This window comes from Myxine glutinosa, chromosome 7, assembly GCF_964187855.1.
Source record: "Myxine glutinosa chromosome 7, kmMyxGlut1.1, whole genome shotgun sequence".
NCBI lineage: Eukaryota > Metazoa > Chordata > Myxini > Myxiniformes > Myxinidae > Myxine > Myxine glutinosa.
The window spans coordinates 186,407,224-186,431,643 of NC_136267.1; the positions used below are offsets into that span (position 1 = coordinate 186,407,224).

Genomic DNA, 24,420 nt, shown 5'->3' on the forward strand with positions numbered 1-24,420 from the left:
TGCACCTTCACCACACTTGCTAAGTCGTTCGTCAAGCAGTTCATACAGAATGGCTGCGTTGGCAAGCGAAATCAAGATGGCCGCTTGCTAACGGAACACACCCCGGTATCCGTTTTTCTTTTCTTTCCTTGGAATGGCAATGCGATTCCTCTCCTGGAGTTTTTCTTTTTACTAGTTTTATGTTTTTTCCATATTTTATAATGAAATCTCTATCTCTATATCTCTCGCCCTCATTCCCTCTCTTACCCCATTGTGTCGGTTTGTTTGGGTTTGTTGTCTCTTCTTGCCCTTTGTTCCTTTTCTGTGTATTTTGTGTTTTATTTTCATCCCCTGCATACCCTGAGCTCCTATTTGGTTGCAGTGTTGTACTTTGTTCTACTTTGTGGACTGTTGTACTTCCCTCATTTTAACGAGAGAGCACACATCCCAGCATTTTGTATTATTTGGACAGTGGTCGCAGAATGTTTACCATCTTCTCTCTAAATGATCCGGGGTCTTGTGAGTGGTTATGTTTGTGTGTGGCCCCTCGTGCGGTTCATTTATTGTGGTTCCATTGCATGCAAATTGTTTTGTGCATCGTGTCCTTGTGGAATTTCGTTTATTATTTAGTTCGTAAGGAACAGCGTTTTTCTTGTGATGTTGCCCTTTTGTCGAGTACACCATTGGGTTCATTTGGGATCCCTGGAGGGTCAAATTATTCCAACCGCATTTGATAAATGGTATGGGATTAGTCTTGCCGGTTCACAGGACTGCGGAAACTGCTTCACATAGATCTGTGACGCAATCTTTTAGTTCAGCCATCTGTGGGCTTAGGCCCCAGTGTGAGGCAATAAACTGTTGTGAGTGGTTGTGCTCTGTTCAGCCGACTGCCGTCGACACAACATTATACTACATCCACTTCCCTCATCCACCCAATCAGATAATTGCTTCATAGAACTTCAAGAAAATTGTTAGCCATGACCTCCTTTCGCAAATCTGTGCTGATTGTTTTAAATTGATAAAAGCCACAAACCTTCTGATCACTGATACATCTGAAGTATAATAATTATGATATTTCAAATCTGTCTCTACAGTTCAGCATTTAAGCAAATTGAACAAGTAAAGTCATCGGAGTCCTCTCACCTTTGGTCCTGTGAGTCCTTCCCCACGTGGACCTCTGGGCCCGACCACACCCTGCACACCTTGCTCTCCCTGGTGTAAACAAAAGAAGTGTTGACAATTATTAAATGACATATGCACACTTTGTTGTGTTGAAAAGTAAAGCAGTGTTTCATGAGATGGGAAGCGTTGATCAGGATCATGTGATGAGCTACCTTTGGTCCTTGGATTCCCTCTCCCGGAGGCCCAGGCAAGCCACGAGCCCCTTGCTGTCCAATGCTTCCCTGCACGAGTGGCATCTCAAGTTAGTAACACCACACCAGCAGTATCTCTTAAAGAATGTCAATACATAATGTTCAGTAATGAGAGTGAACAGTTTCGGTTTCTTCATCGACAGGATTTGGGCCTCAGTACTTCAAACGATGAAATCCAGAGATAAGGATACCATTCAGCATTGTATTGTCTATTTATTTTATTGTTGTTTTTGTTTTGTATACCAAGTGGAGCATTATATAAGAGTTAACACATAAAACATATAATAAAGGGAGCGGGACACAAGAGGGGGAGAGAGAGATGCACAACCACAGGAGAGAATAAAAGGGACATCGGGAGATCTGTGGAAGGGAGAGGGCTGGGGCTAATGGACAGGGTTAACGTGTCATGCTCTTCTTTGTCATTAACCCATATTTCCCACAATGCCTCTTCTATAGGGCAACTCTCAAACATCTATCCCATCTTCGATCACACAATTATTTGGCTTGTCCTTTTTTTCCTTTCACCTCCTGTAACACTTATTTCAATACAGGAGCCTCGGCTCATATCAGAGCTGATCGACAAGAGGCGGCTCATGTCAGAGCTGATCGACAAGAGGCGGCTCATGTCAGAGCTGATCGACAAGAGGCGGCTCATGTCAGAGCTGATCGACAAGAGGCGGCTCATGTCAGAGCTGATCGACAAGAGGCGGCTCATGTCAGAGCTGATCGACAAGAGGCGGCTCATGTCAGAGCTGATCGACAAGAGGCGGCTCATGTCAGAGCTGATCGACAAGAGGCGGCTCATGTCAGAGCTGATCGACAAGAGGCGGCTCATGTCAGAGCTGATCGACAAGAGGCGGCTCATGTCAGAGCTGATCGACAAGAGGCGGCTCATGTCAGAGCTGATCGACAAGAGGCGGCTCATGTCAGAGCTGATCGACAAGAGGCGGTTCATGTCAGAGCTGATCGACAAGAGGCGGCTCATGTCAGAGCTGATCGACAAGAGGCGGCTCATGTCAGAGCTGATCGACAAGAGGCGGCTCATGTCAGAGCTGATCGACAAGAGGCGGCTCATGTCAAAGCTGATCGACAAGAGGCGGCTCATGGTTCACAGATTACTAAAACATATTAGGGGTGGGAGAGGTGGGGGTGGACAAACACATGGAGAACAGGAGGGGACAAAAGGAGTAACAATCAACTGGAGTGGAACAGAATGGGAAAGAATAAGTGTGGGTGGAAGAGATCATGAACTTGTATGGATGAGCACATAAGGTAATGATGGGCAAAGGATTTGTGAAACTGAAGTGAGGAGGATGAGACAACGATGGGTTACTAAAGATGATAGAGAGGTCAAGAAATGAAACCAGGTTAGACTGCTCATTGACAATTTAGCTGAGAATGGACACCTCAAACGTTACCTGTGTGCTCCTCAAAAGATCTCTGTGTGCTCCTCAAAAGATCTCTGTGTGCTCCTCAAAAGCTATCTGTGTGCTCCTCAAAAGATACCTCTGTGTACTCCTCAAAAGATACCTCTGTGTGCTCCTCAAAAGATCTCTGTGTGCTCCTCAAAAGCTATCTGTGTGCTCCTCAAAAGATACCTCTGTGTACTGTTCAAAAGATACCTCTGTGTACTCTTCAAAAGATACCTCTGTGTACTCTTCAAAAGATACCTCTGTGTACTCTTCACAAGATACATCTGTGTACTCTTCAAAAGTTATCTCTGTGTACTCTTCAAAAGATACCTCTGTGTACTCTTCAAAAGATATCTCTGTGTGCTCTTCAAAAGATACCTCTGTGTGCTCATCAAAAGTTATCTCTGTGTACTCTTCAAAAGATACCTCTGTGTACTCTTCAAAAGATACATCTGTGTACTCTTCAAAAGATACCTCTGTGTACTCTTCAAAAGATACCTCTGTGTGCTCCTCAAAAGATACCTCTGTGTACTCTTCAAAAGATACCTCTGTGTACTCTTCAAAAGATACCTCTGTGTACTCTTCAAAAGATACCTCTGTGTACTCTTCAAAAGATACCTCTGTAAAAAAACCAAAAAAAAAACCTCTGTGTACTCTTCAAAAGATACCTCTGTGTGCTCCTCAAAAGATACCTCTGTGTACTCTTCAAAAGATACCTCTGTGTACTCTTCAAAAGATACCTCTGTGTACTCCTCAAAAGATACCTCTGTGTGCTCCTCAAAAGATACCTCTGTGTGCTCCTCAAAATATACCTCTGTGTACTGCTCAAAAGATACCTCTGTGTACTCTTCAAAAGCTACCTCTGTGTACTCTTCAAAAGATACCTCTGTGTACTCCTCAAAAGATACCTCTGAGTGCTCCTCAAATGCTACCTCTGTGTGCTGCTCAAAAGCTACCTCTGTGTGCTCCTCAAAAGATACCTCTGTGTACTGCACAAAATATACCTCTGTGTACTGCTCAAAAGATACCCCTGTGTGCTCCTCAAAAGATACCCCTGTGTGCTCCACAAAAGATACCTCTGTGTGCTCCTCAAAAGATACCTCTGTGTACTGCTCAAAAGATACCTCTGTGTGCTTTCCTCAAAAGCTACCTCTGTGTACTGCTCAAAAGATACCTCTGTGATCTGTGTGCTCCTCAAAAGATACCTCTGTGTGCTCCTCAAAAGATACCTCTGTGTGCTCCTCAAAAGATACCTCTGTGTGCTCCTCAAAAGCTACCTCTGTATACTGCTCAAAAGATACCTCTGTGTGCTCCTCAAAAGATACCTCTGTGTGCTCCTCAAAAGATACCTCTGTGTGCTTCTCAAAAGATACCTCTGTGTGCTCCTCAAAAGAAACCTCTGTGTACTCTTCAAAAGATACCTCTGTGTACTGCTCAAAAGCTACCTCTGTGTGCTCCTCAAAAGATACCTTTGTACTGCTCAAAAGATACCTCTGTGTACTGCTCAAAAGATACCTCTGTGTGCTCCTCAAAAGCGACCTCTGTGTGCTCCTCAAAAGATACCTCTGTGTGCTCCTCAAAAGATACCTCTGTGTACTGCTCAAAAGATACCTCTGTGTGGTCCTCAAAAGATACCTCTGTGTACTCTTCAAAAGATACCTCTGTGTACTGCTCAAAAGATACCTCTGTGTGCACTTCAAAAGCTACCTCTGTGTACTGCTCAAAAGATACCTCTGTGTACTGCTCAAAAGATACCTCTGTGTACTGCTCAAAAGATACCTCTGTGTGCTTATCAAAAGCGACCTCTGTGTGCTCCTCAAAATATACCTCTGTGTGCTCCTCAAAAGATACCTCTGTGTACTGCTCAAAAGATACCTCTGTGTGCTCCTCAAAAGATACCTCTGTGTAGTCTTCAAAAGATACCTCTGTGTAGTCTTCAAAAGATACCTCTGTGTACTCTTCAAAAGATACCTCTGTGTACTGCTCAAAAGCTACCTCTGTGTGCTCCTCAAAAGATACCTGTGTACTGCTCAAAAGATACCTCTGTGTACTGCTCAAAAGATACCTCTGTGTGCTCCTCAAAAGCTACCTCTGTGTACTGCTCAAAAGATACCTCTGTGTGCTCCTCAAAAGCTACCTCTGTGTGCTCCTCAAAAGATACCTGTGTACTGCTCAAAAGATACCTCTGTGTACTGCTCAAAAGATACCTCTGTGTACTGCTCAAAAGCTACCCCTGTGTGCTCCTCAAAAGATACCTCTGTGTGCTCCTCAAAAGCTGCCTCTGTGCTCCTCAAAAGCTATCTCTGTGTACTGCTCAAAAGATACCTCTGTGTGCTCCTCAAAAGCTACCTCTGTGTACTGCTCAAAAGATACCTCTGTGTGCTCCTCAAAAGATACCTCTGTGTGCTCCACAAAATATACCTCTGTGTGCTCCTCAAAAGATACCTCTGTGTGCTCCTCAAAAGATACCTCTGTGTCCTCCTCAAAATCTACCTCTGTGTACTCCTCAAAAGATACCTCTGTGTGCTCCTCAAAAGATACCTCTGTGTGCTCCTCAAAAGATACCTCTGTGTGCTCTTCAAAAGATACCTCTGTGTGCTCCTCAAAAGCTACCTCTGTGTACTCCCCAAAAGATACCTCTGTGTGCTCCTCAAAAGCTACCTCTGTGTGCTCCTCAAAAGATACATCTGTGTACTCCTCAAAAGCTACCTCTGTGTACTCCTCAAAAGATACCTCTGTGTGCTCCTCAAAAGATACCTCTGTGTGCTCCTCAAAAGATACCTCTGTGTGCTCTTCAAAAGCTACCTCTTTGTGCTCCTCAAAGGCTACCTCTGTGTGATCCTCAAAAGCTACCTCTGTGTGCTTCTCAAAAGATACGTCTGTGTGCTCCTCAAAAGCTACCTCTGTGTAGTCTTCAAAAGTTACCTCTGTGTGCTCCCCAAAAGATACCTCTGTGTACTCTTCAAAAGATACCTCTGTGTGCTCCTCAAAATATACCTCTGTGTGCTCCTCAAAATATACCTCTGTGTACTGCTCAAAAGCTACCTCTGTGTGCTCCTCAAAAGATACCTCTGTGTACTGCTCAAAAGATACCTCTGTGTACTCTTCAAAAGATACCTCTGTGTACTGCTCAAAATATACCTCTGTGTACTGCTCAAAAGATACCCCTGTGTGCTCCTCAAAAGATACCCCTGTGTGCTCCTCAAAAGATACCTCTGTGTGCTCCTCAAAAGATACCTCTGTGTGCTCCTCAAAAGATACCTCTGTGTGCTCCTCAAAAGATACCTCTGTGTGCTCCTCAAAAGCTACCTCTGTATACTGCTCAAAAGATACCTCTGTGTGCTCCTCAAAAGATACCTCTGTGTGCTCCTCAAAAGATACCTCTGTGTGCTTCTCAAAAGATACCTCTGTGTGCTCCTCAAAAGAAACCTCTGTGTACTCTTCAAAAGATACCTCTGTGTACTGCTCAAAAGCTACCTCTGTGTGCTCCTCAAAAGATACCTTTGTACTGCTCAAAAGATACCTCTGTGTACTGCTCAAAAGATACCTCTGTGTGCTCCTCAAAAGCGACCTCTGTGTGCTCCTCAAAAGATACCTCTGTGTGCTCCTCAAAAGATACCTCTGTGTACTGCTCAAAAGATACCTCTGTGTGGTCCTCAAAAGATACCTCTGTGTACTCTTCAAAAGATACCTCTGTGTACTGCTCAAAAGATACCTCTGTGTGCACTTCAAAAGCTACCTCTGTGTACTGCTCAAAAGATACCTCTGTGTACTGCTCAAAAGATACCTCTGTGTACTGCTCAAAAGATACCTCTGTGTGCTTATCAAAAGCGACCTCTGTGTGCTCCTCAAAATATACCTCTGTGTGCTCCTCAAAAGATACCTCTGTGTACTGCTCAAAAGATACCTCTGTGTGCTCCTCAAAAGATACCTCTGTGTAGTCTTCAAAAGATACCTCTGTGTAGTCTTCAAAAGATACCTCTGTGTACTCTTCAAAAGATACCTCTGTGTACTGCTCAAAAGCTACCTCTGTGTGCTCCTCAAAAGATACCTGTGTACTGCTCAAAAGATACCTCTGTGTACTGCTCAAAAGATACCTCTGTGTGCTCCTCAAAAGCTACCTCTGTGTACTGCTCAAAAGATACCTCTGTGTGCTCCTCAAAAGCTACCTCTGTGTGCTCCTCAAAAGATACCTGTGTACTGCTCAAAAGATACCTCTGTGTACTGCTCAAAAGATACCTCTGTGTACTGCTCAAAAGCTACCCCTGTGTGCTCCTCAAAAGATACCTCTGTGTGCTCCTCAAAAGCTGCCTCTGTGCTCCTCAAAAGCTATCTCTGTGTACTGCTCAAAAGATACCTCTGTGTGCTCCTCAAAAGCTACCTCTGTGTACTGCACAAAAGATACCTCTGTGTGCTCCTCAAAAGATACCTCTGTGTGCTCCACAAAATATACCTCTGTGTGCTCCTCAAAAGATACCTCTGTGTGCTCCTCAAAAGATACCTCTGTGTCCTCCTCAAAATCTACCTCTGTGTACTCCTCAAAAGATACCTCTGTGTGCTCCTCAAAAGATACCTCTGTGTGCTCCTCAAAAGATACCTCTGTGTGCTCTTCAAAAGATACCTCTGTGTGCTCCTCAAAAGCTACCTCTGTGTACTCCCCAAAAGATACCTCTGTGTGCTCCTCAAAAGCTACCTCTGTGTGCTCCTCAAAAGATACATCTGTGTACTCCTCAAAAGCTACCTCTGTGTACTCCTCAAAAGATACCTCTGTGTGCTCCTCAAAAGATACCTCTGTGTGCTCCTCAAAAGATACCTCTGTGTGCTCTTCAAAAGCTACCTCTTTGTGCTCCTCAAAGGCTACCTCTGTGTGATCCTCAAAAGCTACCTCTGTGTGCTTCTCAAAAGATACGTCTGTGTGCTCCTCAAAAGCTACCTCTGTGTAGTCTTCAAAAGTTACCTCTGTGTGCTCCCCAAAAGATACCTCTGTGTACTCTTCAAAAGATACCTCTGTGTGCTCCTCAAAATATACCTCTGTGTGCTCCTCAAAATATACCTCTGTGTACTGCTCAAAAGCTACCTCTGTGTGCTCCTCAAAAGATACCTCTGTGTACTGCTCAAAAGATACCTCTGTGTACTCTTCAAAAGATACCTCTGTGTACTGCTCAAAATATACCTCTGTGTACTGCTCAAAAGATACCCCTGTGTGCTCCTCAAAAGATACCCCTGTGTGCTCCTCAAAAGATACCTCTGTGTGCTCCTCAAAATATACCTCTGTGTACTGCTCAAAAGATACCTCTGTGTGCTTCCTCAAAAGTTACCTCTGTGTACTGCTCAAAAGATACCTCTGTGTGCTCCTCAAAAGATACCTCTGTGTGCTCTTCAAAAGATACCTCTGTGTGCTCCTCAAAAGCTACCTCTGTGTACTCCCCAAAAGATACCTCTGTGTGCTCCTCAAAAGCTACCTCTGTGTGCTCCTCAAAAGATACATCTGTGTACTCCTCAAAAGCTACCTCTGTGTACTCCTCAAAAGATACCTCTGTGTGCTCCTCAAAAGATACCTCTGTGTGCTCCTCAAAAGATACCTCTGTGTGCTCTTCAAAAGCTACCTCTTTGTGCTCCTCAAAGGCTACCTCTGTGTGATCCTCAAAAGCTACCTCTGTGTGCTTCTCAAAAGATACCTATGTGTGCTCCTCAAAAGCTACCTCTGTGTAGTCTTCAAAAGTTACCTCTGTGTGCTCCCCAAAAGATACCTCTGTGTACTCTTCAAAAGATACCTCTGTGTGCTCCTCAAAATATACCTCTGTGTGCTCCTCAAAATATACCTCTGTGTACTGCTCAAAAGCTACCTCTGTGTGCTCCTCAAAAGATACCTCTGTGTACTGCTCAAAAGATACCTCTGTGTACTCTTCAAAAGATACCTCTGTGTACTGCTCAAAATATACCTCTGTGTACTGCTCAAAAGATACCCCTGTGTGCTCCTCAAAAGATACCCCTGTGTGCTCCTCAAAAGATACCTCTGTGTGCTCCTCAAAAGATACCTCTGTGTACTGCTCAAAAGATACCTCTGTGTGCTTCCTCAAAAGTTACCTCTGTGTACTGCTCAAAAGATACCTCTGTGTGCTCCTCAAAAGATACCTCTGTGTGCTCCTCAAAAGATACCTCTGTGTGCTCCTCAAAAGCTATCTCTGTGTACTGCTCAAAAGATACCTCTGTGTACTCTTCAAAAGATACCTCTGTGTACTGCTCAAAATATACCTCTGTGTACTGCTCAAAAGATACCCCTGTGTGCTCCTCAAAAGATACCCCTGTGTGCTCCTCAAAAGATACCTCTGTGTGCTCCTCAAAAGATACCTCTGTGTACTGCTCAAAAGATACCTCTGTGTGCTTCCTCAAAAGTTACCTCTGTGTACTGCTCAAAAGATACCTCTGTGTGCTCCTCAAAAGATACCTCTGTGTGCTCTTCAAAAGATACCTCTGTGTGCTCCTCAAAAGCTACCTCTGTGTACTCCCCAAAAGATACCTCTGTGTGCTCCTCAAAAGCTACCTCTGTGTGCTCCTCAAAAGATACATCTGTGTACTCCTCAAAAGCTACCTCTGTGTACTCCTCAAAAGATACCTCTGTGTGCTCCTCAAAAGATACCTCTGTGTGCTCCTCAAAAGATACCTCTGTGTGCTCCTCAAAAGATACCTCTGTGTGCTCTTCAAAAGCTACCTCTTTGTGCTCCTCAAAGGCTACCTCTGTGTGATCCTCAAAAGCTACCTCTGTGTGCTTCTCAAAAGATACCTATGTGTGCTCCTCAAAAGCTACCTCTGTGTAGTCTTCAAAAGTTACCTCTGTGTGCTCCCCAAAAGATACCTCTGTGTACTCTTCAAAAGATACCTCTGTGTGCTCCTCAAAATATACCTCTGTGTGCTCCTCAAAATATACCTCTGTGTACTGCTCAAAAGCTACCTCTGTGTGCTCCTCAAAAGATACCTCTGTGTACTGCTCAAAAGATACCTCTGTGTACTCTTCAAAAGATACCTCTGTGTACTGCTCAAAATATACCTCTGTGTACTGCTCAAAAGATACCCCTGTGTGCTCCTCAAAAGATACCCCTGTGTGCTCCTCAAAAGATACCTCTGTGTGCTCCTCAAAAGATACCTCTGTGTACTGCTCAAAAGATACCTCTGTGTGCTTCCTCAAAAGTTACCTCTGTGTACTGCTCAAAAGATACCTCTGTGTGCTCCTCAAAAGATACCTCTGTGTGCTCCTCAAAAGATACCTCTGTGTGCTCCTCAAAAGCTATCTCTGTGTACTGCTCAAAAGATACCTCTGTGTGCTCCTCAAAAGATACCTCTGTGTGCTCCTCAAAAGATACCTCTGTGTGCTCCTCAAAAGATACCTCTGTGTGCTTCTCAAAAGATACCTCTGTGTGCTCCTCAAAAGATACCTCTGTGTACTCTTCAAAAGATACCTCTGTGTACTGCTCAAAAGCTACCTCTGTGTGCTCCTCAAAAGATACCTTTGTACTGCTCAAAAGATACCTCTGTGTACTGCTCAAAAGATACCTCTGTGTGCTCCTCAAAAGATACCTATGTGTACTCTTCAAAAGATACCTCTGTGTACTGCTCAAAAGCTACCTCTGTGTGCTCCTCAAAAGATACCTGTGTACTACTCAAAAGATACCTCTGTATACTGCTCAAAAGATACCTCTGTGTGCACCTCAAAAGCTACCTCTGTGTACTGCTCAAAAGATACCTCTGTGTGCTTATCAAAAGCGACCTCTGTGTGCTCCTCAAAATATACCTCTGTGTGCTCCTCAAAAGATACCTCTGTGTACTGCTCAAAAGATACCTCTGTGTGCTCCTCAAAATATACCTCTGTGTGCTCTTCAAAAGCTACCTCTTTGTGCTCCTCAAAGGCTACCTCTGTGTGATCCTCAAAAGCTACCTCTGTGTGCTCCTCAAAAGATACCTCTGTGTGCTCTTCAAAAGCTACCTCTTTGTGCTCCTCAAAGGCTACCTCTGTGTGATCCTCAAAAGCTACCTCTGTGTGCTTCTCAAAAGATACCTATGTGTGCTCCTCAAAAGCTACCTCTGTGTAGTCTTCAAAAGTTACCTCTGTGTGCTCCCCAAAAGATACCTCTGTGTACTCTTCAAAAGATACCTCTGTGTGCTCCTCAAAATATACCTCTGTGTGCTCCTCAAAATATACCTCTGTGTACTGCTCAAAAGCTACCTCTGTGTGCTCCTCAAAAGATACCTCTGTGTACTGCTCAAAAGATACCTCTGTGTACTCTTCAAAAGATACCTCTGTGTACTGCTCAAAATATACCTCTGTGTACTGCTCAAAAGATACCCCTGTGTGCTCCTCAAAAGATACCCCTGTGTGCTCCTCAAAAGATACCTCTGTGTGCTCCTCAAAAGATACCTCTGTGTACTGCTCAAAAGATACCTCTGTGTGCTTCCTCAAAAGTTACCTCTGTGTACTGCTCAAAAGATACCTCTGTGTGCTCCTCAAAAGATACCTCTGTGTGCTCCTCAAAAGATACCTCTGTGTGCTCCTCAAAAGCTATCTCTGTGTACTGCTCAAAAGATACCTCTGTGTGCTCCTCAAAAGATACCTCTGTGTGCTCCTCAAAAGATACCTCTGTGTGCTCCTCAAAAGATACCTCTGTGTGCTTCTCAAAAGATACCTCTGTGTGCTCCTCAAAAGATACCTCTGTGTACTCTTCAAAAGATACCTCTGTGTACTGCTCAAAAGCTACCTCTGTGTGCTCCTCAAAAGATACCTTTGTACTGCTCAAAAGATACCTCTGTGTACTGCTCAAAAGATACCTCTGTGTGCTCCTCAAAAGATACCTCTGTGTACTCTTCAAAAGATACCTCTGTGTACTGCTCAAAAGCTACCTCTGTGTGCTCCTCAAAAGATACCTGTGTACTACTCAAAAGATACCTCTGTATACTGCTCAAAAGATACCTCTGTGTGCACCTCAAAAGCTACCTCTGTGTACTGCTCAAAAGATACCTCTGTGTGCTTATCAAAAGCGACCTCTGTGTGCTCCTCAAAATATACCTCTGTGTGCTCCTCAAAAGATACCTCTGTGTACTGCTCAAAAGATACCTCTGTGTACTCTTCAAAAGATACCTCTGTGTACTGCTCAAAATATACCTCTGTGTACTGCTCAAAAGATACCCCTGTGTGCTCCTCAAAAGATACCCCTGTGTGCTCCTCAAAAGATACCTCTGTGTGCTCCTCAAAAGATACCTCTGTGTACTGCTCAAAAGTTACCTCTGTGTACTGCTCAAAAGATACCTCTGTGTGCTCCTCAAAAGATACCTCTGTGTGCTCCTCAAAAGATACCTCTGTGTGCTCCTCAAAAGCTATCTCTGTGTACTGCTCAAAAGATACCTCTGTGTGCTCCTCAAAAGATACCTCTGTGTGCTCCTCAAAAGATACCTCTGTGTGCTCCTCAAAAGATACCTCTGTGTGCTTCTCAAAAGATACCTCTGTGTGCTCCTCAAAAGATACCTCTGTGTACTCTTCAAAAGATACCTCTGTGTACTGCTCAAAAGCTACCTCTGTGTGCTCCTCAAAAGATACCTTTGTACTGCTCAAAAGATACCTCTGTGTACTGCTCAAAAGATACCTCTGTGTGCTCCTCAAAAGATACCTCTGTGTACTCTTCAAAAGATACCTCTGTGTACTGCTCAAAAGCTACCTCTGTGTGCTCCTCAAAAGATACCTGTGTACTACTCAAAAGATACCTCTGTATACTGCTCAAAAGATACCTCTGTGTGCACCTCAAAAGCTACCTCTGTGTACTGCTCAAAAGATACCTCTGTGTGCTTATCAAAAGCGACCTCTGTGTGCTCCTCAAAATATACCTCTGTGTGCTCCTCAAAAGATACCTCTGTGTACTGCTCAAAAGATACCTCTGTGTGCTCCTCAAAAGATACCTCTGTGTAGTCTTCAAAAGATACCTCTGTGTACTCTTCAAAAGATACCTCTGTGTACTGCTCAAAAGCTACCTCTGTGTGCTCCTCAAAAGATACCTGTATACTGCTCAAAAGATACCTCTGTGTACTGCTCAAAAGATACCTCTGTGTGCTCCTCAAAAGCTACCTCTGTGTACTGCTCAAAAGATACCTCTGTGTGCTCCTCAAAATATACCTCTGTATGCTCCACAAAATATACCTCTGTGTGCTCCTCAAAAGATACCTCTGTGTACTGCTCAAAAGATACCTCTGTGTGCTTCCTCAAAAGTTACCTCTGTGTACTGCTCAAAAGATACCTCTGTGTGCTCCTCAAAAGATACCTCTGTGTGCTCCTCAAAAGATACCTCTGTGTGCTCCTCAAAAGCTATCTCTGTGTACTGCTCAAAAGATACCTCTGTGTACTCTTCAAAAGATACCTCTGTGTACTGCTCAAAATATACCTCTGTGTACTGCTCAAAAGATACCCCTGTGTGCTCCTCAAAAGATACCCCTGTGTGCTCCTCAAAAGATACCTCTGTGTGCTCCTCAAAAGATACCTCTGTGTACTGCTCAAAAGATACCTCTGTGTGCTTCCTCAAAAGTTACCTCTGTGTACTGCTCAAAAGATACCTCTGTGTGCTCCTCAAAAGATACCTCTGTGTGCTCTTCAAAAGATACCTCTGTGTGCTCCTCAAAAGCTACCTCTGTGTACTCCCCAAAAGATACCTCTGTGTGCTCCTCAAAAGCTACCTCTGTGTGCTCCTCAAAAGATACATCTGTGTACTCCTCAAAAGCTACCTCTGTGTACTCCTCAAAAGATACCTCTGTGTGCTCCTCAAAAGATACCTCTGTGTGCTCCTCAAAAGATACCTCTGTGTGCTCTTCAAAAGCTACCTCTTTGTGCTCCTCAAAGGCTACCTCTGTGTGATCCTCAAAAGCTACCTCTGTGTGCTTCTCAAAAGATACCTATGTGTGCTCCTCAAAAGCTACCTCTGTGTAGTCTTCAAAAGTTACCTCTGTGTGCTCCCCAAAAGATACCTCTGTGTACTCTTCAAAAGATACCTCTGTGTGCTCCTCAAAATATACCTCTGTGTGCTCCTCAAAATATACCTCTGTGTACTGCTCAAAAGCTACCTCTGTGTGCTCCTCAAAAGATACCTCTGTGTACTGCTCAAAAGATACCTCTGTGTACTCTTCAAAAGATACCTCTGTGTACTGCTCAAAATATACCTCTGTGTACTGCTCAAAAGATACCCCTGTGTGCTCCTCAAAAGATACCCCTGTGTGCTCCTCAAAAGATACCTCTGTGTGCTCCTCAAAAGATACCTCTGTGTACTGCTCAAAAGATACCTCTGTGTGCTTCCTCAAAAGTTACCTCTGTGTACTGCTCAAAAGATACCTCTGTGTGCTCCTCAAAAGATACCTCTGTGTGCTCCTCAAAAGATACCTCTGTGTGCTCCTCAAAAGCTATCTCTGTGTACTGCTCAAAAGATACCTCTGTGTGCTCCTCAAAAGATACCTCTGTGTGCTCCTCAAAAGATACCTCTGTGTGCTCCTCAAAAGATACCTCTGTGTGCTTCTCAAAAGATACCTCTGTGTGCTCCTCAAAAGATACCTCTGTGTACTCTTCAAAAGATACCTCTGTGTACTGCTCAAAAGCTACCTCTGTGTGCTCCTCAAAAGATACCTTTGTACTGCTCAAAAGATACCTCTGTGTACTGCTCAAAAGATACCTCTGTGTGCTCCTCAAAAGATACCTCTGTGTACTCTTCAAAAGATACCTCTGTGTACTGCTCAAAAGCTACCTCTGTGTGCTCCTCAAAAGATACCTGTGTACTACTCAAAAGATACCTCTGTATACTGCTCAAAAGATACCTCTGTGTGCACCTCAAAAGCTACCTCTGTGTACTGCTCAAAAGATACCTCTGTGTGCTTATCAAAAGCGACCTCTGTGTGCTCCTCAAAATATACCTCTGTGTGCTCCTCAAAAGATACCTCTGTGTACTGCTCAAAAGATACCTCTGTGTGCTCCTCAAAAGATACCTCTGTGTAGTCTTCAAAAGATACCTCTGTGTACTCTTCAAAAGATACCTCTGTGTACTGCTCAAAAGCTACCTCTGTGTGCTCCTCAAAAGATACCTGTATACTGCTCAAAAGATACCTCTGTGTACTGCTCAAAAGATACCTCTGTGTGCTCCTCAAAAGCTACCTCTGTGTACTACTCAAAAGATACCTCTGTGTGCTCCTCAAAATATACCTCTGTATGCTCCACAAAATATACCTCTGTGTGCTCCTCAAAAGATACCTCTGTGTACTGCTCAAAAGATACCTCTGTGTGCTTCCTCAAAAGTTACCTCTGTGTACTGCTCAAAAGATACCTCTGTGTGCTCCTCAAAAGATACCTCTGTGTGCTCCTCAAAAGATACCTCTGTGTGCTCCTCAAAAGCTATCTCTGTGTACTGCTCAAAAGATACCTCTGTGTACTCTTCAAAAGATACCTCTGTGTACTGCTCAAAATATACCTCTGTGTACTGCTCAAAAGATACCCCTGTGTGCTCCTCAAAAGATACCCCTGTGTGCTCCTCAAAAGATACCTCTGTGTGCTCCTCAAAAGATACCTCTGTGTACTGCTCAAAAGATACCTCTGTGTGCTTCCTCAAAAGTTACCTCTGTGTACTGCTCAAAAGATACCTCTGTGTGCTCCTCAAAAGATACCTCTGTGTGCTCTTCAAAAGATACCTCTGTGTGCTCCTCAAAAGCTACCTCTGTGTACTCCCCAAAAGATACCTCTGTGTGCTCCTCAAAAGCTACCTCTGTGTGCTCCTCAAAAGATACATCTGTGTACTCCTCAAAAGCTACCTCTGTGTACTCCTCAAAAGATACCTCTGTGTGCTCCTCAAAAGATACCTCTGTGTGCTCCTCAAAAGATACCTCTGTGTGCTCTTCAAAAGCTACCTCTTTGTGCTCCTCAAAGGCTACCTCTGTGTGATCCTCAAAAGCTACCTCTGTGTGCTTCTCAAAAGATACCTATGTGTGCTCCTCAAAAGCTACCTCTGTGTAGTCTTCAAAAGTTACCTCTGTGTGCTCCCCAAAAGATACCTCTGTGTACTCTTCAAAAGATACCTCTGTGTGCTCCTCAAAATATACCTCTGTGTGCTCCTCAAAATATACCTCTGTGTACTGCTCAAAAGCTACCTCTGTGTGCTCCTCAAAAGATACCTCTGTGTACTGCTCAAAAGATACCTCTGTGTACTCTTCAAAAGATACCTCTGTGTACTGCTCAAAAGATACCTCTGTGTACTGCTCAAAAGATACCTCTGTGTGCTTCCTCAAAAGTTACCTCTGTGTACTGCTCAAAAGATACCTCTGTGTGCTCCTCAAAAGATACCTCTGTGTGCTCCTCAAAAGATACCTCTGTGTGCTCCTCAAAAGATACCTCTGTGTACTGCTCAAAAGATACCTCTGTGTGCTTCCTCAAAAGTTACCTCTGTGTACTGCTCAAAAGATACCTCTGTGTGCTCCTCAAAAGATACCTCTGTGTGCTCCTCAAAATATACCTCTGTGTGCTCCTCAAAATATACCTCTGTGTACTGCTCAAAAGCTACCTCTGTGTGCTCCTCAAAAGATACCTCTGTGTACTGCTCAAAAGATACCTCTGTGTACTCTTCAAAAGATACCTCTGTGTACTGCTCAAAAGATACCTCTGTGTACTGCTCAAAAGATACCTCTGTGTGCTTCCTCAAAAGTTACCTCTGTGTACTGCTCAAAAGATACCTCTGTGTGCTCCTCAAAAGATACCCCTGTGTGCTCCTCAAAAGATACCTCTGTGTGCTCCTCAAAAGATACCTCTGTGTACTGCTCAAAAGATACCTCTGTGTGCTTCCTCAAAAGTTACCTCTGTGTACTGCTCAAAAGATACCTCTGTGTGCTCCTCAAAAGATACCTCTGTGTGCTCCTCAAAAGATACCTCTGTGTGCTCCTCAAAAGCTATCTCTGTGTACTGCTCAAAAGATACCTCTGTGTGCTCCTCAAAAGATACCTCTGTGTGCTCCTCAAAAGATACCTCTGTGTGCTCCTCAAAAGATACCTCTGTGTGCTTCTCAAAAGATACCTCTGTGTGCTCCTCAAAAGATACCTCTGTGTACTCTTCAAAAGATACCTCTGTGTACTGCTCAAAAGCTACCTCTGTGTGCTCCTCAAAAGATACCTTTGTACTGCTCAAAAGATACCTCTGTGTACTGCTCAAAAGATACCTCTGTGTGCTCCTCAAAAGATACCTCTGTGTACTCTTCAAAAGATACCTCTGTGTACTGCTCAAAAGCTACCTCTGTGTGCTCCTCAAAAGATACCTGTGTACTACTCAAAAGATACCTCTGTATACTGCTCAAAAGATACCTCTGTGTGCACCTCAAAAGCTACCTCTGTGTACTGCTCAAAAGATACCTCTGTGTGCTTATCAAAAGCGACCTCTGTGTGCTCCTCAAAATATACCTCTGTGTGCTCCTCAAAAGATACCTCTGTGTACTGCTCAAAAGATACCTCTGTGTGCTCCTCAAAAGATACCTCTGTGTAGTCTTCAAAAGATACCTCTGTGTACTCTTCAAAAGATACCTCTGTGTACTGCTCAAAAGCTACCTCTGTGTGCTCCTCAAAAGATACCTGTATACTGCTCAAAAGATACCTCTGTGTACTGCTCAAAAGATACCTCTGTGTGCTCCTCAAAATATACCTCTGTATGCTCCACAAAATATACCTCTGTGTGCTCCTCAAAAGATACCTCTGTGTGCTCCTCAAAAGATACCTCTGTGTGCTCCTCAAAAGATACCTCTGTGTGCCCCTCAAAAGATACCTCTGTGTCCTCCTCAAAATCTACCTCTGTGTACTCCTCAAAAGATACCTCTGTGTGCTCCTCAAAAGATACCTCTGTGTGCTCCTCAAAAGATACCTCTGTGTGCTCTTCAAAAGATACCTCTGTGTGCTGCTCAAAAGCTACCTCTGTGTACTCCTCAAAAGATACCTCTGTGTGCTCCTCAAAAGCTACCTCTGTGTGTTCCTCAAAAGATACCTCTGTGTACTCCTCAAAAGCTACCTCTGTGTATTCCTCAAAAGATACCTCTGTGTGCTCCTCAAAAGATACCTCTGTGTGCTCCTCAAAAGATACCTCTGTGTGCTCCTCAAAGGCTACCTCTGTGTGATCCTCAAAAGCTACCTCTGTGTGCTCTTCAAAAGCTATCTCTGTGTGCTCCTCAAAAGCTACCGCTGTATGTTCTTCAAAAGCTACCTCTGTATGCTCTCCTCAAAAGCTACCTGTGTGCTCCTCAACCATCCCGCTCCAATCCCAGGTCCTCAACCCTCATTCCCAATGCCTCAAGCTCTCTCCCTCTCCCAACTCTCTTTCCCCTCTCTGCCCGTCTCTGCCCCCTCTCTGCCTCTGACTATTCTCAACTTCCTGTCTGCTCTCTCCCCCTTTCTTGTTAAAGTCCTCAACCATCCCCCTCCAATCCCAGGTCCTCAAGCTCCATTCCCAATGCCTCAAGCTCTCTCTCTCTCTCTCTCTCTCTCTCTCTCTCTCTCTCTCCCAACTCTCTGTCCCCTCTCTCCCCATGACCATTCCCAAATCCCAGTACTCTCCTCCCCATTTCTTTTTCAAGTCCTCAATCCCTCTCCCCAACCCCCAAGTCCTCAATCCCTCTTCCCAACCTCCAAGACCTCAATCCCTCTTCCCAACCCCCAAGTCCTCAATCACTCTTCCCAACCCCCAAGACCTCAATCCCTCTTCCCAACCCCCAAGTCCTCAGTCCCTCTTCCCAACCACCAAGTCCTCAATCCCTCTTCCCAACCCCCAAGTCCTCAATCCCTCCTCCCAACCCCCAAGTCCTCAATCCCTTTTCTTTTTTTCTTTTTTTTTTGTATACTGAATCGAGGCTCGTGAAAGAGCTAACATTTACTTCACAAACAAATCAACCAGACAAACAAAATATATAAAAAGAGGGAGTGGAAGACAAGATGGGGAGAGAAGGGGAAGCACACAAACACAACATTTGAGAGCAGGGAGATGTGTGGGAGGGAGAGGGCTTGGGGGGAGGAGGTGTGGGAAGGGGGGGGGGGGTGGGAGAAGTATAAAACACAAGGACACCAAGGACTTCCAGGACAGAAGTTGGTATTTCAAAAAAGTGGAATTGGGGTGAAATTAGCGGGGGTAGAAAAGATCAAGGTTTTGGATGGGGGAAGATAAGAGATGGTGGTGAACAGCTGTTTTAAAGACCTGGAGGGTGGAGTGGGATTGAAGAGAGTGAGGGAGTTTGTTCCAGAGGCGGGGGAAAAGAGTAATGAAGGAGTGAAGGTGAGCAGAGAGTCTTGATTTTGGCAGTTTAACCATAAGAGGGTTGCAGGCAAATCTTGTGCGACCTGTAGGAATATTTGCGGGACAGAGCCCAGAGAGAGCTGGGGGGGCAAGGCCAGAGAGGAGTCGGAAGAAGACGGAAAGACCACCATCCTGCCTGCGGTGAGTGAGTGAGAGGCCCTTGGAGTTAGCTTCATCGCGGGAGATTCCAATGATTCTGAATGCTTTGGTTTCAACAGCGTGAAGACGAGCTAGGTGTGAGGCAGGAGCACCAGCCCAGAGGGGAGAGCAGTATTCCATTGAGGTGTGGATGAAAGCCTTGTATGTGGTGAGGAGCTCAGGTGTGCCAAGGAAGGACTTCGCACGACGGAGGATGCCCAGTCGGCGACTGGCTTTGGAGGCCAGATTTGAAATGTGGTTTTCCCAGGAAAGATCATGGCAGATAGTGAGACTCAAAAGCTTGAGTGACAGAACTTCTTGGAGAGGATTATTCAGAAAGTGGATGGGAGGGTTGTCCAGTCGGTCTTTTCGGAGAGACATCGTAAGGGTGTGAGATTTGTCAGGATTGAAAGACATGTTCCACTTGTTTGCCCAGTCTGTGATTTTGTCCAGGTCTGCAGAGAGTGAGGAGGCTGCAGACTGCCGATCTGAGGGATGAAGAATGGAGTGACAGAGAGTAGAGTCATCAGCAAAGAGATAGAGGGGATTTTCAAGAGAGTCAGAGAGATCATTGATGAAGACCAGAAAAAGCACAGGGCCCAGAACACTACCTTGGGGAACTCCAACCTGAACAGGAAGAGGAGATGAGAGAAACCCATTCAGGGCCACACGTTAACTACGACTAGAGAGGAAGTCCGCCCGCCAGCCATGCGTGGAGATTTCCATGGATACCAAAAGAGGAGAGTTTGGTGAGCAGAGCGGGGTGCCAGACCGTATCAAAGGCACGTGATATGTCAAGGGAGACAGCTCTAATTTCCTGTTTGGCATTGAGGACCTCCATCCATTGTTGAGAAAGCAGAAGCAGCATGTCCAGAGTAGAGTGACCAGGTCTGAAACCAAATTGATGATCAGAGATCAAGCCATTGGAGAAGAGGAAAGATTTCATATCTGGAGCAATGATGGATTCCATGACTTTTCTGATAATTGGGATAAGGCTGATTGGTCTGTAGTTGCTGGGATCTGTTTTTGCACCTTTTTGTGCAAAGCGGTGATGTTGGCAGTTTCCAAGCAGATGGCGGATGACCTTGAGCAAAAGAGAGGGTGAAGAGAACAGAGAGAGGGAGTGAAAGAGCGGAAGAACAGGATTTTAGGACCCGTGGGCTGATGCCGTCAGGTCGAGTTGCAGATTCAGAGTCGAGGGTTGACAGAAACTTTTCCACCTTGTCAGGAGGAAAGGACACAGAGTCCAGGAGCAGCTGGGTATGACTGGGTACGGTGGGTACAGAGAGGGATGGGTTTGGGACACAAGATTTAGAGGCAAACACAGAGTTGAGGCATTCAGCTTTTTCATGTGCAGAGTCAGCCGTGTGGCCGTTTGAGGTGAGGGAGGGGATGGAGGGGGAACAAACACCAGAAACAGATTTGACCAGACGCCACCAGGATTTGGAAGAGGGAGACAGAAAAGAGAGTTCGGTCCTGAGAACAGAGAGATATTGTTTCCTGGCTCTCCTGAGGGTGGACACACACTTGTTTCGGGCTTTGTGAAAGGAAATGAGATTTCCTTCCGTTGGATTTGCTTTCCAGGAGACGAAAGCAAGTTGTTTCTGGGCAATAGCCTCACCACAAGATTCCGTGTACCATGGACGGGAGGAAGGGTATGACAACTGAAGACGAGATGGGATAAATCTGTGCATGAGAGAGAGCAATTTACTTTGGAAGAATTCCCAGGATGAGTTGATGTCAGAGGCGGTAGAGATGGGAGACCAGTCCATATGATTGATGGCTGCTTGAAGACCGTGCCAGTTGGCCTGAGTGAAATGCCAGACTTGTCGACGCTGAGGAGGCTGTCTGAGAATGGTCAGAGAGATGTCCACTTTAACAAGCACATGATCAGATGAGCCGATTGGAGCAGAAGAAGAGCAGCAGACATTTTCAGGGAAGTTCGTCATAACCAAGTCCAGAAGAGAGGATGCTCCGTTGACTGAGATCCGGGTCGGGAAATTGAAAGATTGTGTCAGTCCCAGTGAGTCACAGAAGTCCTTTGCTGAAGAGCCATGGCTGGTGAGAGAGGTACCCACACCCAGCCAACTGGCATGGTGACAATTGAAATCACCACATATGAGGAAGAGAGAGTTGGGATGGGTAGATAGAAGTTGGTCCATATTATCAGACAGCGAGATGTAGATGGAGTCATCACTGTTTGGTGGACCGTACAACACACATATGAACAAAAGGTGGGAGCGAAGGGGAAGCCGTAGCCAAAGGTATTCCTGGGGGTGAGGTGGAGAGAGGGCAGTGCAGGGCGAGTGAGGAAGAGAGTTTTTTAAATAAAGATAGCAACCCCACCTCCAGGACGAGGCTCAGTTCTATCATACCGGAGGAGGGAGTAACCTGGGAGAGATATCAAGGAATCAGAGACATCATGAAGGAGGAAAGTTTCTGTTGAGCAGATCACATCTGGTTTGTCAGAAGCAACCTGTATGGAGAGATCACTCAAGTTTGAGTGAAGGCCCCGGATGTTTGAGGTCCATACTGTTAAAGAAGAGGAAGGGGGAGCACCGGATACAGAACAGGGGGGGGAGCGGTAGGGTAAGATGTGGAAGAGGAGGAAGAGGTAGGGAGAGCTGTTGAAGGTGTGTCAGAGATTTCAGAATAGCTTGGAGAAAGGGAAGAATGGGGCGGACAAAAGGTTTGATGGTGATTGGGTGAGGCGCAGTGAGGTGTTATTTGAGGAGGGGGAAGAGTGAGGCAGAAGGTTGAGGGAGATGAAGGTGATAGTTGGAAGGGGGAAGAAGCGGGGAGGACGCTTTGAGGAGGAGGGGTGAGAGGGGAGTCTAGGAGGGGAGGAGCGAGGAGGGAGATTTGAAAGGGATGGGTGATGGGGAAGATTTGGAGGGGCAAGGGGGAAGATTTGAAAGAGATGGGTGATGGGGATGATTTGGAGGGGAGGTGTTACATATTTATGTGAATGTATGTAAATTACCATTCAGGTCTTTGCTTATCCGTGTGTAGTAGATTAAGGGTTGTTGTGGTTGGAGGGTCAGGAGCCCTTCTGAAAAAGTGTCCGGAAACGGAAGTGACCGGAAACGGAAGAGAAAAAGACACGAGGAAGAAAAGCGACGAGTATTCTTCTTCTTCCTCGCCCCGCTCCGACGAAAGGTGGGATCGACCTTGCGCTGCGTGGAAAAGCGGCGTTCCGAAGCCCGGCTGGCGAGAGGAGTTACCGGGACGTGTACCTACCCGGTGGAGACGTCAAGTTGACGTGGGGCCGTGCATCGACCCCGCGTCTGGCACCGTTCACGGCACCGTCCAAACAGACGCGTACGGGTCGCACGTTGGGGCCTAACACGCCTTGCAAGCGGCGTGGGGCTTTTGGCTTGCTTTACCGTACCCGCTTCGCGTGGCCACGAGGGGCTGCAGCCGCGGTGCCTGGTACGATACCTGCCCGGTGGAAAAACGTCCACCCGGGGTTCGTTCAACCGCCCGAGTGCGGCGACGCCGACCAGCATCTCGGTCAGGAGGGGCCCAGAGACATTGTGAGGGGCAGAGACCAAAAGGGGGTCGTGAGTACAGAAGTGGACACACATATATAAGATGGCCATCTTAATCATATAGGGAATTGATTGTGGATTGGGAATTGTTGATGGTTGTTTGTTGTTGATTGCTCGGGGAATATCCGTGCTTGTATCATTGAAATCGTATGATATACTTACCCTGGAAATATATCATTGCACATCAGTGTCTCTTGGGGTGGAATTCATAGGGATTGCGTTGCGAAAGTGCATATATATAATACTACTTGCTGGCGAAGGTCCTCTCACGGTCCGGGGGTCACCGAGACCAGGTAGTCACCGAGGGGACCACGTAACAGAATTGGGGGCTCGTCCAAATTATGATTTGCAGATTCGCAATTGGGTCTACGTCCGGGATCTAAAAGTGTATTTGTATAAAATAATAAAATAAAATTTTTATTAATTAAAATTTATTAATTAAGTATTAATTGGAAAATTTTCGGGGAAATTGGGGTAAAGTCTTGGGTGAAGGTTAACAGGTGTTAACGATAGTCACCATGGCGTTTGTGGCACAGAACTTTGCGGTAACACCGAGTGAGGCACAGTTCCGAGCGTTACTAAAGTCGGACCTCTTGAAATTGGCCAAACATTTTAACTTGGAGGTCCGAACTAATTTGAGGAAGGCAGAGTTGCAGGCCACGGTGATACAATCTATGGTGGGATTAGGAACATGGGACGAGTTAGCCTGGGAGTGGCTACCCGAAGAACCAGAAGACGTTGAGCTCCGGAAACTGGAGTTGCAATTACGGAGCCAGGAACGGATTAAAGAAGAAGAAAGGAAAGCAGAAGAGAGGAGAGAAGAGAAACAAGCAGAGGAAAGGAGAGTGGAACGAGAACTCCAGGAAAGGTTAGCAGAAGAAAAAAGGAAAGCAGAAAAGGAAAGAGCAGAAGAAGAAAGGAAAGCAGAAAAGGAAAGAGCAGAAGAAGAAAGGAAAGCAGAAAAGGAAAGAGCAGAAGAAGAAAGGAAAGCAGAAAAAGAAAGAGCAGAAGCAGAAAGGAAAGCAGAAGAGAGGAGAGAAGAGAAACAAGCAGAGGAAAGGAGAGTGGAACGAGAACTCCAGGAAAGGTTAGAAGGGAGAAAAGCAGAGGAGAGGAGAGCTGCAAGGGACCTCGAAGCAGAGGAGAGAAAAGCAGAAAGGGAATTAAAGGAACGTGACATGGAGCTTCAGCAAGAAATTAAATTCAAGGAGCTGGAGTTAATGAGAGAACGGGGAGAGGCACCACCCTTGCTGACGGGGTCGACACCTAACCAGAAAACCTGGGATGTGGGCAGACATGTGAGGCTGGTTCCACCGTTCAGTGAAAAGGAAGTCGCGAAATTTTTTCCACACTTTGAGAAAGTGGCTCGACAATTAAACTGGCCGGAGGAGGCCTGGACCATACTAGTGCAAAGTGTGCTGGTGGGGAAAGCTCAAGAGATTTATTCGGCGCTACCAATGGACCAATGTGCAGATTATGAGGTACTGAAGAGGCACATCCTCAAGGCCTATGAGTTGGTTCCGGAAGCTTACAGGCAAAAATTCAGGAATGCCAGGAAGAGGGAGAGTGAGACCCATGTGGAGTTTGCCAGAGTGAAAGAAAACATGTTTGATCGGTGGTGTGAGTCAAAAGGAGTCGGGAAA

General features: G+C 45.4%; 1 protein-coding gene across 1 annotated transcript in view; it reads right to left on the reverse strand.

The window, feature by feature from the left end:
• LOC137431901 (uncharacterized) overlaps positions 1-24,420 on the reverse strand; it is a 351,683-nt gene that overhangs the window by 60,299 nt on the left and 266,964 nt on the right. Inside the window, exons 26-27 of the mRNA XM_068123735.2 lie at positions 1,314-1,382; positions 1,123-1,191 (exon numbers count right to left, since the gene is read on the reverse strand). Of these exons, the coding sequence (XP_067979836.2) occupies positions 1,123-1,191; positions 1,314-1,382 (138 nt within the window). The remainder of the gene's footprint in view (positions 1-1,122; positions 1,192-1,313; positions 1,383-24,420) is intronic.